The following is a 15,814-nucleotide window of genomic DNA, read 5'->3' on the forward strand; positions in this document are numbered from 1 at the left end:
AATGAATTAACGCGTATTGATCTTTCAATTATGAATGAATTATACAGTAGGCCTATAAACAATGTATTATTTCATTTATTTTCGTGATTTAGGTCAAATTTTAGCAAGTGTCAAATAATACATTGTACATTATAATCTAACATAGGCGACCACAATGTACTTTTGTAAGATCTCCGCCTTGGATACCTACCTTATCTATTTCAGATGTACCGCAAAACGTAGATTTGATAACATAAGTGTTCACTTGTTCACGTGTTCTCTCTTAGTAAGATATTATAAAGGGTTTTAAAACAACATTTCTGATTTCATCGGTAGATTTGTAGATTTTCAACCGTCCGATGTATAAAGTGATTTCCGGGTTGACGTAATCGCTTTGCGACTTCCGGCTTTTTGAGTCGTCGTATCAGAGGAATCGTACTTGATTGGTTTAAAAATTATCTTTCTAATAGAAAATTATGTTGCAAAAAGGGCCCTTAGAATTATATGTAAAGTTCACTCTCGGCATCCACCTCTATATTTGCTTACACCAAAATATATTTCAGATCTCTACAAAAAGAATGTTGCTATTCTAATGTACCAATTCCAAAACAATCAGCTGCGTCATACTTTTGATACATTCTTCAATATTAATAGCTCAAAGCATAATTATAATACAAGAATTAAAAACGATATATAGGCCTATGTATATCATTAAAAAGAACATTAATCAGCAAACAAAGAAATTTAAAGAGAAACTATTTAGATATATTTAACAAAACTTAACTTGCGTTTAAAGTTATAAATACGCCAGAAATTAATTACAGCATAAACATTATTATGTTGTGTTGGTTGGTTTATTTTGGCCACATTGCCTAAAGACATAACATTAAATAAAATAAATAAAAATTGTAAGTATATAGCCAATACAATTGTTAAATTATTCTGAATGTCTTAGTAAAGAATATGAAATACAATGGATATAGCTTTGACTGGGATAGTAAAAGATAAAATACAATCATTTGTATATTTCCTTTTCAACTTTTTAAAATGAATTAAAATTCTCACCTCACTATTTATTGACATGTAATAATATCTGTATTTCATTTATTTGAATTAAGTAGAATAAAATATGAAACATAAATTAGAAAAACGATATATTTCAAGTGTCGATAACAGTATTTTCAGTGCTGTTCCGAATGTTTTATCACAGAGCTAGCTTTATTTTAACAGGTTGTGTAAAAGTGCTTATTAGTAATTATTGTTATACTGAGGTGTTACTATATTTCAATCGCAGTTGTTCCAAGGGCAGTATGATAAGCATGGAACCCTAATTAAGGAAACACCGACTTTAGGGCTGCTAACCTGGGAGCACAATGTTAAGCCTTTGAGCTAATATAGGTTTAGTACGGAAATACTGTTTGAGCCATCCGATTTATTGTTTTCACAGAAGTCAACTCTCAGGATTTCGTCGGATAGCTGTGTAATGAACGGTGTGAAAACTGAAAGTAGGAACCGAAAATGACGTTTAAGGAGCTGATATGTTTAATATTAGTTATTTTGTCTTCTTTTATTTCTTCAACAAATGGAAATGATGCGTATCGCCAAGTCTTTGCAAACGTGATAGATATATTTAAACATGCTTCCAATATTGAACAAATGGAAACGGGATTTACGGTTTTTATTCTGATGAGCCCATATGACAAATCAATATGGTCACGTGATGACTACCTCTACAACTATCTCCAACCTCAGAAACTAGGAGGAGGCGTATATCTGCCAGATTCCATAAGTTACTCACCAACAGAAACTGAAGGTATTGGTAATTACTTAGTTGCTGTACCTCCTGATCTGGGAACATCAACAGAAAGTTTAATACACAAAAATGGCATATTTGACAAGATGTGGGACAGCTACATGGCAGATGGTGGTGGAGCTAGTCCAGAAATCTTTATGTACACCTGGACTTACTTGTGTGTCTCTTGTACGGCTCATGTTATAAACGTATTTGGACACACAGGTCGCTATTCATCAATTCCATTTACTATTGGTTTCACAGATTGGGGCTATAATATTGCTAACGTTAACTCATTTAGAAGTGAACAAGGGTTTATTAATGAGAATAAGAAACGATTAGCTCCAATTGAACGTTTGCGTATTCGTTATACACGCGAAGAGGTACTTTTCTTCAATTTATTCAAATACACGGCTTTTCCTAAATTCTACGCAACGGCCAATCCCAGTGACCCGTATCATGATTTTGCAGTATTGATGGTCCTGCATCCAGCTACTAGACCGTATTTAGATGAAGATTTGTTCGCAGAGTATTATCTAAAACCCTTAGATGATCATAGACAACCAAAGGTTCCAGGATATATCAGTAACGACATTATTAAACCACACTTTGCAGACGCATTTAATTACTTTGCTGCCAGAGGTTTAGATTCTGGTACAGGAACAAATGCTGCAGTGTTTAAAATATTGGACGTGTCTGCGTCGGGTGCTGGTACCTCACAAACGTTGAAACTATTGCTTGAAAAATACGAGGAACGTTATGGCAAAGATGCACCATCTCCCGATATAGTGTTGTACACTTATGTTTACCCAAATACGTTTATTGTTAACTCGGTGGCAAATTGTTTATCAGAAGCAAAGGGTGATGGTAGTGCCTATCTAGGTTATTCAACTATTGGCAGTGGGCTTTTTATCAACCCAGCCAGTGATGATGCCGTATTTAAAGTGAAAGGTATCAAGGCATTGAATGTTTCTGTTGATAGTTTACCCCCACATAAATGGCAAGAATATGTTGCACCTGTTGACAAACATGAGGACGCTCCTGGTAACGAAGAAGTTCCAGACCAGGCTGACGCACAAGATGGTGAAGAACCGGATGAAGCAGATGATCAAGATGGAAAGGCGCTTGCTACAGTAACTCCAGGTGGAGGAGACGCACCACAAGCAGCGGGAGGGGATGATGATATCACTGGTGAGTTTGGAGTTGAATCGCCAGAGGAGGATATAGTTGCTGTTAAACCAGAGGACGTACATGAGGACACAAGTTTAATTGAGAGACGACCCCGCATATGTACGTCTGATATTATTGGTGTTGACGCGGTAGCAAACACATCATCAATTGCTGACTGTCATTCAATACAGTCTTGTACATTTGATTGTCTGAATGCTGCATTCGAGTGTGGCAAACTTTGCTGTTGTTGTGACGTCAATTCGGGTCCAGCCATGATGGCTTATCTTATAAATAGCGTAATGCAGGACTGTAGGTAAGTTTTAATTTTCTGTAAGTTTTTTCTGAACATTGTATGTGTATATAACAACAATTTTTATAAAAAATCTTTTTATTTAAGGATTTCTTAGGTTGAATACCTTAACAATAGAATATTTATAATTGGGTTTTTTTCAAGCAAAACATGTTTGTTTTTCTTAGATATCTTACTTTTGATGAGGATGTTGAAAGCTGCTGGAAAACCTGGATAGCATGGAATGTGCAAACTGATTGTGAATGTCGTAATAATGACGCTCCTACAGTCATTTACAGCTGCCTAATAGGTGCATCAAGGGTAATTTCTTTTTCTTTCTACTTCTCCTATCAGCGAAAAATGTACGCATGTTATTCTCCCATGCCTAACTTCCAAATACGTTTTATTACTCCCACAAAAAAATAATTGTATGGGTTTTTTTCAAATTATTATTGTATTAGGCTTGGTTCCCATTCTAGGAACGAAAACAAGTTGACCAATGACAAGTGACCCTTCATGATCGGTCAAATTGCTTGCGTTGCGCCTACGTCATTGTGTCGCATCCAAAGTGTGAACAAAGCATTAGGAATACATTATTTTCGGAGTCATCTTGACATTATCTCGACTGTAAATATGCATCGTTCGAGAAAGGATTGGGGCGCTGTGTGAAAGCAGGCAGGGTATCATTTTACCGTCTCCTTGCCGTAAAATTATTGTATACTACATCGTATTTGTCCTTATTAAAACAATGCTATACACTTTCAACACCAGTTAGGTCAAACATTTAGTAAACCAATAGATGTGAGCCAGCCATGGAAATTACAACCTCCGATGTTTCGTTTCGATGATCTGGAATCTCACACTGTTGTGCAGTCAACATGTTACCCAGAAGGCATGTATTCTGGTTTCATATGTGCTGCGCCTGGTGCAGGTCCAGATAGTGGATTTAGACCTGGTATAACTGGACAGATAGGACCAACAGACCCACCTACAAATAGTAAGACTGTAGTATAAAATGTCATTTGTTTATCAATCATTAGTAACTAAGTGAATTGCTAATATAATGTATTTTACTCTCTATAAATATTGTAAACCTTGAATAGTAGGCCTATATACATATAAGTTGCCTGTAACCTATTCGTTTTAATTGCCTATAGCTTCAATTCGACTTGTTGGTGCTAACTCAACATTTGAAGGTACTGTTGAAATATATCACAGTGGTGTTTGGGGAGTTATCTGTGACGATGAATGGGATTTACTAGATGCGCAAGTTGTTTGTCATCAATTAGGATTTCCCGGAGCAGACGTGGCTTTCTCACAGTGAGTACATTTTGTTATGTTACTTAATGGCCTAAAATGTTTTATCCAAAAACACATCGTATTTCAAGAGGAAGTAAAATAAAAATACGTTTACGTAAAATGTTTTACTTGAGTTAAAAATAATCGAACAAATATTTTTTCAATTTGAAGATTACCAACCTGATTACCTTGAATGCTCGTAGAAAAGGGCATATTAGGCCTACAATTCATCCATATGATGTCATGAGTTTCATCCTATCTATAGTATATTATAAGCAATCTATTTTATTGGATTTCGTGTGGCTAATAATATACTACGTATCAAAATTGTGGCCGAATTAATATAACAAGCTTATCTAAGAACAGTTTCGTTTCCCTTTGACAACATTTATTTGCCTCCCCAACAGGGCGTATTATGGTCAGTCTCCTGGTCAATTTTGGTTAGATGACGTCGACTGTTCAGGTACAGAAAAGAATATTGACGACTGTGCACATAGGTCATGGGGTGAACATGACTGCTACCCCTTTGAAGAGGCTGGTGTCAAATGTACACAGGTTGTTGGCCCTCTACCTGAGAGTAAGAGCACATTCATTGTATCGAGTTTCAGATCTTTTAAAAATTTGTCAAAATCCTGGAAAGTCAAGATTATTCGTGCACTGATTTTTAACTTGCATATCTGCCAACAAAAACATTGTTAAACGCTAATAAACAAATTAATTTGTTGATGATGCACTCCTCATTGTATCTTTATCTTTAATATTACACTAATATTACCATATTAACCAATTAGGCAACATGTTCGAGGTTTTGTTTAGAACCTTATTTTTCGTCGTTATCAGACAAGCTTGCCTTCATAAATGGTGTTATAGTCTAATACAGAATAATGTACTGAACCAACCCCGGATTCAATTTCTTATAATCAATTGTATGTTTAGTAGCCCTAGATTTGTCGGTTTACACTACCAAAATGAAATACACTGAAGTTTCTACTTGGCTGACGAATGTTTGTTTTTTTAGATCAAATTCGTTTGGTTGATGGGCGAACTGAGAATGAGGGTCGTGTTGAAGTCTATCATGATAATCTTTGGGGAACAATCTGTGATGACAAGTTTGATATTAAAGATGGTATCGTTATTTGCCAACAACTTGGCTACCCATCAGTAGAACGAGTCTATTCAAGGTTTTTTCTTAGTTTTCTTATTAAACAAAGACATCATATTTAAACAGGATGCAGTAACAATCGACTTGCAGGGGAGCCGGGGAGATAGAGCATAGTGTGGTGTTTTGCGGACATACGCCTCACCCTCCCACTCTTAATTTCGTGGTCATGCTTTCAAATCCAAAACATTGTTTCTAAAACTTTTATGATGTATTTTCATGTATTTTAGAGCATACTTTGGACCAGGATCTGGTAGAATTTTTATGGATAATTTGGACTGTAGTGGCAGTGAAAGTCGTGTTGATGAATGTATTTTCCCAGGTTGGGGCGACAATGATTGTTCATCATCAGAGGACGCCGGTGTCAGATGTGAAGAAAAGAATGGTCAGTTTGGCTACCATGTACATGTCAGCCCATAAGAAGTCCTTGTTTATTTTGTAACATCCGCGCGCTGTCCGCAAGAGACATGGAACATTGATCTCAGACTGATTCAAGTCCTTAAGTTCCTCTGTCCCTGTTTAAACTAAACTTTCTAACATACATACTTTAAACATGACATCGTATATCATTATCATACTATTGAGATACTGTAAAATATGATTAAGTAGGGTAGGCGTACACTATTCAATTGCGTTAAATATTGTGCATCCACCCTTTTTAACAATTTTAACAATTGCACTACACATCTGTAGAGTGTCTTTTAACATTTTTTACTGGTTTTATAGGAGATACAGACGCAGGAACAAGCGGTGTTGCACGCGACTGTGGTGATATTCTAAGGTCGCTTCAGACAACAAGTGGTGTTTACACAATCAAACCAGATAGCTTACAATTTACAATTGATGTCTACTGTGATATGGACACAGATGGTGGAGGGTGGACGGTAATTCAGAAGCGAGATGATGGTATAGTGGACTTTTACCAAAACTGGAACGATTACAAGGTTATTATTTCAGGGGTTTTGACAATGGGATATCAACATTTTTAGTCGCGTGGAAGCGACTCTATAGTTCACTATGTCGGTCGGTCGGTCGGTCTGTCTGTCTGTCTGTCTGTCGGTCTGTCTGTCGGTCTGTCTGTCGGTCTGTCTGTCTGTCTGTCGGTCCGGTATCACTATGCGTTTTATCGCTTTATGACCTTATCTTGATATCAGTTTAATCTAGCTAAATCAATTTTTCACAAAATATTCCTTATGGCCAGGAATCGATGTGGTTATGATTTCACGGTGCGCAATAAAAAATTACGCGGTCTACGCACGATTTAACGAAATCACGTTTGTAATCATATCTTAACAACCATGAATCACAATTAAATAAAATTTGGTACTCATAAATTTCAGGGCATGAATCATCATATGGCAATACAATTACGTGCGTAGCGCATGTAACGCATGCGTACGCGCGCCTAAAGTTTTCAAAATTTATTTTCGATAAAATAAGAGTACGTTTCAGGCAATTTTAAGCGTTTACAAAATTGCCATGAGTTTTCTTGACTTACTTTTCAACTCGAAATTACGTTATACGAGCACGTCAAAAGTGACAGGCTACGCACGTGTAAATTAAAAAAATATAAATGTTTTTAAACATTTCAACATTTTTAAACATGTTCAGTAATTTCGGTCAGTATAGTTCACTATGTCGGTCGGTCCGTCTGTCTGTCGGTCTGTCTGTCTGTCGGTCTGTTTTTCTGTCGGTCCGGTATCACTATGCATTGTAGCACGCGACTTAATGGCTGTTGGCCTTGTTAATCATAAACTCAATAGCCAATCAAAAAATTGCACCGAAGTGCGGCATATATTGTTGTCTGAGATACAGTACATGTCACTTGTGTGGAAGGAAACACTCATAAACTGGCACTGACCATTACTCTACATACGTTAATGTAAAATTGTTACTGTTAATAATATCTCTTTGTTTAGACTGGATTTGGTGACATTAACGACGAATTTTGGCTCGGTAATGAAGTGATTCATCGATTAACCAATCAGGGGCATTATGCTCTTAGAATTGATCTTGAAGACTTTGTAGGCAATAGTGCATACGCCCTCTATGATAGCATTGTTGTTCTGGATGAGAACCAAGATTACCAGATATTGCTTGGCAACTTCTTAGATGGAGATGCTAAGGATTCGATGGTAGGATCATCGCCATTCACAACATCAGGTGGTGAAAACAATAGAATGCCATTTAGTACCTACGTAAGTATTTCTTGTTAATTTGCTACCATTAGAAACCAAATCAGAGTTCAATTTGTATTTAGTCGTACATGCCGTGAGATGATAATTAATTAACGATAATTGTGCATACAAGTAGCCTGTACTCTAAGAACTTGGAACACGAGGTGATGCATCGGTCATTCTCCTTTAACCTCTTCGTAATGTTCATCGTTTAATGTTTGCATTGATCTTCTTGTTCCTTTTAATTTAGGATCGTAAAAACCCGGATAGTAGTCAAAGTGAAAATTGTGTCGAGTCTCGTCACAGTGGATGGTGGTTCAATGTAGAATGTGGTTCATCAAACTTAAATGGTGTCTATTATGATTTTGATGACGAGTATTTAAATCCACCACACAATTCAATCCATTGGTATTCATGGACATATAGCCACATGGCCCTCAACAAAGCCTCCATGAAAATCAAGATATTGGAAAACTACAACCGCAAATAAGATTTTGTTATATAGAAAAGAAGCTGATTTTGTATATGCATTCAAAGTATAAGGTTTGATAATGTTGTGAAAACGAAAACACACAAACCCACAAGACTAAAATACCTTTGTTTAAGGAAGAGCTTTCAGTATAATAAATAGTAACTTTAGACGCATTACAGTGTGTTACAAACATGGTGTAGTATATTGTTTATTTTAATTTGTAAAACGTATTGGTCTCGTTACGCATGTTATTGCGGTTATTACCGCCCATTACCATCCATAAATATAATATTTTGGTTGGCTTTTGGTAAGAAATGTATTGATACACCCTCGATGTATAAAGTACGTAATTTATAATGGACTTTATTACATTTTACTCATGCTATTATTACGCAGCTAATTAATCATGCATCGGTTCTATACATAAATGAAAGAAAAGAAATAAATTTTAAAAAAATAATTTACAAAGGAGAGAGAAGAGAGAGAACCCAAGAGATGGTTCATTCGTTTCAAGGGAATACGGGTGTTTTGGAAGAAAGGTAGGCCTATACTGTACAAATAATCTCAATACCAACACAAATAATAATTGAGAACTTTTACATTTAAATTGAATAAATTGCGTGTAATGTAAAAATTCGATTGCAGTGTCGTAGTTATAAAAGTAATTCAGACAGGTCGGCAGGACACTCACTTCTCGCGCAGCTTTCAGGGTCAGCGTCTGTTAATTAATTGATTAATTGAAATTGTTTTATTTCTAGCCTAATATGGATTATATTTATCCACAAAATACTTAATGAAGTTTAAGTTGAAGTTGAATTTATCCGTCACGACTAACTTCATTAAATAATTCAATAGTAAATACTTCATCCTATTCAATAACTCTACTTAATAGGCAATAGGCCGTACCTTCATTTCAGTGGCTTTCAATGAATAAAAAATTCGACCACTAGAAGAGGCACTGCTTCCACCCTTCCATTCAATGCCATCATCTCTAAGGGAAGTGTATCTATCCGTTTGATAATATTTTCCGTTAAGATTACATTCATCACAAGCCCTAAACCACCAACCACCACTATGTAAAACAGCACAATTTGCTGATGAACTTATGTCGTTGTCCCTGTCGTAGGTTGTAAATTTCTGGTTTTTATGGTATGATAATCTATCGGGTGCAGTCCCACTAAGATATAGGTCATAGTTTAACCTATAAAAATCATCTTCACTATGGACATTGAAGTTTGAGTACTTGGCAAAGCTTTTCGAGTCATGCCAGTCCTCCATATCGATGCGTAGTGTGTAAAGACCCTGTCTTGTCAAGTAATGCATGTAGTCGTTTCCAAGCCAATGTTCTCCCGTCGTGGCTCCAAAGCCTTCTTTGTAGTTTTGCCAAGTTCGATTGAAGCCAATGGTACCATCCATGCGACGTTGAAATACGGTCCAACCACCACCATCAGAAAACATATCGCAGTAAACTCGGAACTGACTGTGGTAACCTCTAGGTTGGATCTTGTAGGGTCCGCTTGTTGCTTTAGAATTACGTCGTTTGACATCAGCACAGTCGACAGGGATTGGTTCGGAGCACTCTATGATAGGCAATCAAAAATTAGGTTTTAGGATAAATAATAGGCTAAATCTTTTCTATTTTTTATGCAACTTGTTTGTTGGCCTATTATTTTAACATAGCGTTAGCATGCCGGTGTGCTGAAATACTGAAATCATTTTAATGTCATAATTATATTGTATTGTTATTCTTCGTACACAAACAAAGTATGCTAATTGCATGATATAGAGTTTCCAACTTCAAAAAACGAAATATAAGAATAATTTATTTTGTTTTGTCAAAAAGGAGAGTGAGTATAAACTACTTATATAAATATTAAAAGGGCGCTATTTTAAAATATTATATTATAAAATAAAAATATACTAATGGCATTTCCTGAAAATGTAAACCTCATCTACTTAACGATATTAAAAATAATCGTTAAATTAACCACAAATAATTTTAAGACATTTTCGGTCAAGCACAGTGTTGTTATTTTTCTAGGAAATAACCTCGTTGTAATAATAGGGGGACTTCTAATGGGTTTCTAGTTTAATTGATGATAAAGACGTTTTTATTATGATGTTTTCTCTATTGTAGAAGAAAGGTTAATAGCGACACAATAAGCACGAATTCGGTCACGAACCTGATCCTCAAACGGTGCAATTGATATGTCTTAAAAGGGAAATAACAAGTGATTAACATGTTTAAGCAGGAAAACAGATCGCAATAAAAATGATAAAACAATGATCAGATACAATTTAGTTTATTTCTGAAAAAGTAATTTACTTTTTTTTGTTCACTTCATTGTGCTGAAATAAGCTAAAAACAGTTTCAAATCCAAGACATTCGTCATAAAAAAAATGACGAGAAACAACAAGAAAAAGGAAAGAGTAGATATATTAATTTTACATTTTTGTTTTTCCAAAAGTGAAAACAAAAATAACTAATAGGCCTAACTAAATAAATAATACCTGATACCTGTGGGCGATATGTTATAAAATTATGGTAAAAAGTGAACATTTTTGGCATCCAGTTGTTATAAAATTATGGTAAAAAGTGAACATTTTTGGCATCCAGTTGTTATAAAATTATGGTAAAAAGTGAACATTTTTGGCATCCAGTTCACAGCTCATTCACAACCGATCATTCCAAGTCTAGACTTTTCCCGAGAAGTCTGAATTTAATTTTTCTTCTTCTGTTAGTCTGCCAGCCGGCGTTTCAATTTTTATCTTGAAAATATTCTAGATTCGAGCTCAAGTATTATTAAGTCTAGAACTTAAAACTACATCTACTACTACATATCAACTTTGCTTATTGTTTCTGAAATCACGGTAAAATAAGATAATGTGGGGCCTACTTACCGTTAACACTTTGCAAACTGTCATGTGTGACGATTTTTTGCGCATCGCTAAGTATGCCACAATCGCAGGCTTTTTCTGATGCTGTTAGCAACGTACGTACAGATTCTAATTCTTTTAGCATTGCGTCACAAGACCCGTCAACAGTAGCACATTCTGCAGCGGTTGGTTTATCTTGATTTACAACATTTGCAATAGCATATCCAACAACAGCAAAAAATAACAATGCACTTGTATATGCCATAGTGCTATATAAAGTCAATTATCTTAACGATATGATTATAACTTATGACTTAAAACGTTGGCAGTTTCACTTGAACTATTTAAAAATGCATGCTCACCAACACGTATACATTAAATGTCTCCACGGAAAGTTTGTGAATATTTATGTACGTCATTAGTGACTGACGTTTACTTGGACTTACGCCAGGTAAGTTTGCGGAAAGTAATACAAATGTCAAGATCCACAGTACAAAAAATAATAGTTTGTTAATCTTTCGATATAACACAAAAGTGGGTTAGATTGACACCAATACAAACTAGCCAATTTGCAAATGAATGTTATATACAAACGATAAATTATGTGCAATTAAGTGATTTGTTAATTTTATCATAGGCTTTTAATTCTCTATTAAATAATATAGGCCCTATATGTAAAGTTTCTATGTTTCATAATAGACCTACCTGAACTTGAACTTATCTTTATAATATAGCAATTCATTATCATTATAAATAAATAGAAGTTGAACATAAAAACATCGCTTATAAAAAATACGAAACATTGCACTCAAAAGTTATACTCAAAAGTTAGCAAGGTAAATAAAGTTCATGAAAACACAATGGTTTGTAATAAATGATTTTGATCTTTTAGTTTTATATATTATTGGTAAAAACAAAACATTACTGTGTTGGAGATAAAATTAAAATAAAATCTAAGCCTACTTTGCGCATTGGTCTAAGAAAAAATTATCTGATGTATTAGCCTATATAAACATGGTCAATTTTTGAGATCCATGAGGGGTCATTAGAAATCGTGACTCGTTCATAATCGTTAATAATTCAGTTTTATTTACACATTTTTGATCGGCTTAATATTTACTTTTATTACTTTAGATGCTGTTGAGGTTGTAGACAGAGGATATTATAAAAGGTATTTTCTATAAAAAAAAACCTGCAATTTCTTAATCTTTCATAATAAATTCACCAAATAATTGTTTTTGTTTTCTTTATAGCACAAATTCAATAGGCCATTAATTGTTCCAGTTAAAACTCGTTTGTACAACCCGCTATAGAACAATTTTTTTAACTGTTATTGGTGCCTTTAAAACAACAAGTTTCAAACATTGGACTGTTTCCAATGTTACAACTTCTAACTACTTCAATTTTTTTTACCACATCCTCTGTTGATATGCATGTTGCTTGAATAATCTTGTTATTAACTTTTGTTTATTTTTTTTTGTAGATTACTAAGAATACGCTGTCTATTTTTTTTTTAAGATGACAGTACTAAACTTATTAATCTGAATCCAGTACATTATATTAATTGAAGGAGTACACAAGTTACATAAAAAGCAGAAAGGTGCTAACTAAACGAATGGCAAAAATAATAGATCATCAAAGTCGGACCTTATTTCGGTGTGTCTTGTATATAAGCTGCATCTTTGCCTCACTGCAGTTAGATTAGCCTGATAATATATTTGATCATAATGATTTGATATAGGCCTAGTATTTATAGGAACTTATTTGCCAAACTAAGTATTGCGAAAAACATTCCTTGTGATTGCTGTCGGTATTGATATTGTTTATGTAAAAAACACATTTATTCAAATACTATACCAACACAAATAACAATGTTGCTGTTTGTTGCTTTGTTTTTAATCATTTCTTTTCTTCTTAAAAATATTTAATGTATCAATCATGTGCATGCCAACAAATCATTGTTTTTTTTGCAGGACTAATAATAATGAAGATCATTTTTTCCTTCTTAAATGTGTGTTAAAATTTTAATTAATTTGTAACAAATTTCTACGTTCTACTTTTAAAATAAATCTTTGTTTATTATCTACGCCACTACACTGACAATTGTACTTAACAATCGTCAACAAGGACAATAAACCCGATTATAACAATAACGTCTAGTGTTTGTGTTTCGTTATGGTTTAAGAGGTCAATCGGTCAGTCTGTATTTTGTTCTTTTTAAATTAGGATATGATTCATCCACTGAGATCAAGTTCAGGGGTTTCATTTATAAAACCTAAACGAATAAAACTATAATTACTGTTATGTTGATTTGGCAATTTAATAATGACCGTTAAAACCTATCACTACAATCGATAATTATGAAAATAGGGGAGAAAATTAAGAATAAATTACGAAACAATGTCGGCAATATTTTCGAGACTGTGAAACAGGATGTCACCTAATTTATTTTATTCATTAAAAAATTAAAATACAAAAGATTTATAATTAATTTGAATCCAATAATTACCGTTTTGCTTCTGTTTTTATTTATTTTGTTGTTTTTTACGTTTTTATTCAATAATGTACTGTAATTGATTTAATGCTAATTAAAACACTCACACGCTATATATCTTAATGATTACATTATGAATATTTATTTTACACAAGTTCATACTTTGGAACTGATAAAATCACAAATAGTTAGGCCTATGGTTTTAAAAATTAAGTGTTGAAAACAAGTTAAATGGAGTGGGGGTGGGGGTGTAATCATTTGGAATGTTTACATTAATGAACAAGAAAGCCACTCCGAGGGTACATACCTCCGCCTACTGTGAAATGCTGTGTACGATTTATTATTATTATTATGTAACCAGCCTTTCAACTAACAATAGAACAGTAACGCTAAAAACAAACGGGTGAATTTTAAAAGAAATAGGTTTTTCAAAACTACTCGTATTAAAAAACTTGTAAATTAAATCAAATTATGTTTAAAAATTACAAATCACAAATTGCAACTCTTGCCTCTTGTACTAAAATGAAGTTTTTTGGACGAGTAGTTATCGAAAAAATGCAATTTCAGTATAGCCGGCTTTTGAAAATTCTGTCTTATCTTTTAACACTAGCAGGTCTGAAAATTATACTAAAAAGTTGCCTCCAACAATTAATGGAGTGGTCCTCACAATGTAATGCTGTAGCGTTAGGCTAAGGTTTGAAACTCGTTTCTGGTATTTTTTTTTGTTTGTTTGTTATTTGTTATTGGAATTTGAACTCGTTTTAAATTAAGAAATTGCGTACTTAATACGTCGTGTGAAAGAGAAATTGTTTTTGTTTGCTGCCATCTATTGACAATAAACTTTTTTCTTTTAAAAATTGGGTTTTTTTCGCCACCGAGGGCGCACGTGTATTTGATCACCAAGAAGAGCGCGCACAGCTTATATTAATTCAAAAGAAATAAATTAATTAATTAATAAATATTAACTAACTAGAAAAATGTTGTTAAATATATTGCATATAATTTGTGTTTGGTGGTGTATAGGAACATTTTTATTGACAAAATCAGGTTTGTTTTCACAAACAATAGGCCTACCTAGCTAGGCTAGAGTAGAGTAGGTAGGCCTAGGCCAGGCCTAGCTAGGTAGGCCTAGCTAGGTAGGCCTAGCCTAGGCGGGATCCAGTAAAGTCGCCCCATCGCAAAGTCGCCCCGACAGTCACTCCAACTCAAAGTTGCCCCATCGTAAAGTCGCCCCAACGCAAAGTCGCCCCATCCCATTATCGATTATAATGTTTATCCTTGCCTAGGCCTACTAGCTAGGTAGGGAGGCCGGCGCTAATGCCATATGCACATTTTTGTTTTGATTTTTATTTTACAGGTTTTAATGGAGTAATGTGCTTTTTGAAAATCATTGAAAAATATAGTTCCTTGTTTGAAAGTTTCTAAAAAAGTTTTGAAAATGTTAATTTAATTTGATTTTAAAATTACAGTAGGCCTAGTTACCAGAGCCACAATTACGAATCTTCCTTCAACCTACAAATGGATACCAGCTCATTTTTTAGGATAATAAAATAATCAATGTATAAATGTGATATAGTAGGCCTATTGTATAGATTAGTTAAAATAAACAGCGTTATGTAAGACAATGAGTGTTATAGGCTACTTAATGATCATTTGCATTTAGTGACAAGTATATGTCTATTGTTATTTAATATTACAGTATTTTTATGGTTATGATTTTTCAAAATGAAGAAATAAAAAATATTCAAAAAAAAAATCTCATCGCCGATATGATTGTTTTACAATTTTACATGGAGGTATTTTAGTAAAATTAGACGCTATATTTTGACCATGGAAAAACCATCGTACAGTATCGTGTGTGTATTTTTTAAAAAGGGGAATCCCCGGTCAGCAGAAACATGTAGAAGCCATGGAAGGCGCATCTCCTATTGGTTTTAGAAATTGTGAGTCGCCTTTCAATCAGTGCACAATGAACAAGAATATCGACGCTTCGGAACCATTATGGAACCATTTTCAAGATCAAGTTATCGAAATATACAAAAACAATGGGTGACAGGAAATACTAATTAATTGGTTAATTAACATTAAGAGGGCATACAATACTAA

At 34.2% G+C, this 15,814-nt stretch overlaps 2 protein-coding genes across 2 annotated transcripts in view; one reads left to right on the top strand and one right to left on the bottom strand.

The window, feature by feature from the left end:
* The window catches only part of LOC140047535 (scavenger receptor cysteine-rich domain-containing protein DMBT1-like), a 33,869-nt gene extending 25,514 nt beyond the window's left edge, over positions 1 to 8,355 (top strand). Inside the window, exons 11-21 of the mRNA XM_072092578.1 lie at positions 1,427 to 1,484; positions 1,604 to 3,254; positions 3,419 to 3,551; positions 4,002 to 4,227; positions 4,388 to 4,550; positions 4,937 to 5,106; positions 5,548 to 5,710; positions 5,919 to 6,073; positions 6,415 to 6,632; positions 7,608 to 7,886; positions 8,116 to 8,355. Of these exons, the coding sequence (XP_071948679.1) occupies positions 1,427 to 1,484; positions 1,604 to 3,254; positions 3,419 to 3,551; positions 4,002 to 4,227; positions 4,388 to 4,550; positions 4,937 to 5,106; positions 5,548 to 5,710; positions 5,919 to 6,073; positions 6,415 to 6,632; positions 7,608 to 7,886; positions 8,116 to 8,355 (3,456 nt within the window). The remainder of the gene's footprint in view (positions 1 to 1,426; positions 1,485 to 1,603; positions 3,255 to 3,418; positions 3,552 to 4,001; positions 4,228 to 4,387; positions 4,551 to 4,936; positions 5,107 to 5,547; positions 5,711 to 5,918; positions 6,074 to 6,414; positions 6,633 to 7,607; positions 7,887 to 8,115) is intronic.
* Positions 8,356 to 8,502: 147 nt separating this feature from the next.
* Positions 8,503 to 11,571, bottom strand: LOC140046555 (microfibril-associated glycoprotein 4-like). Its single transcript, XM_072091248.1, has 2 exons — positions 11,239 to 11,571; positions 8,503 to 9,917 (listed from the first exon to the last, which is right to left on the bottom strand). The coding sequence occupies exons 1-2, from the start codon at positions 11,477 to 11,479 to the stop codon at positions 9,223 to 9,225; spliced, it is 936 nt and encodes a 311-aa protein (XP_071947349.1). The 5' UTR covers positions 11,480 to 11,571; the 3' UTR covers positions 8,503 to 9,222.
* Positions 11,572 to 15,814: the final 4,243 nt, after the last annotated feature.

Source organism: Antedon mediterranea, chromosome 4, assembly GCF_964355755.1.
Source record: "Antedon mediterranea chromosome 4, ecAntMedi1.1, whole genome shotgun sequence".
Lineage (NCBI taxonomy): Eukaryota > Metazoa > Echinodermata > Crinoidea > Comatulida > Antedonidae > Antedon > Antedon mediterranea.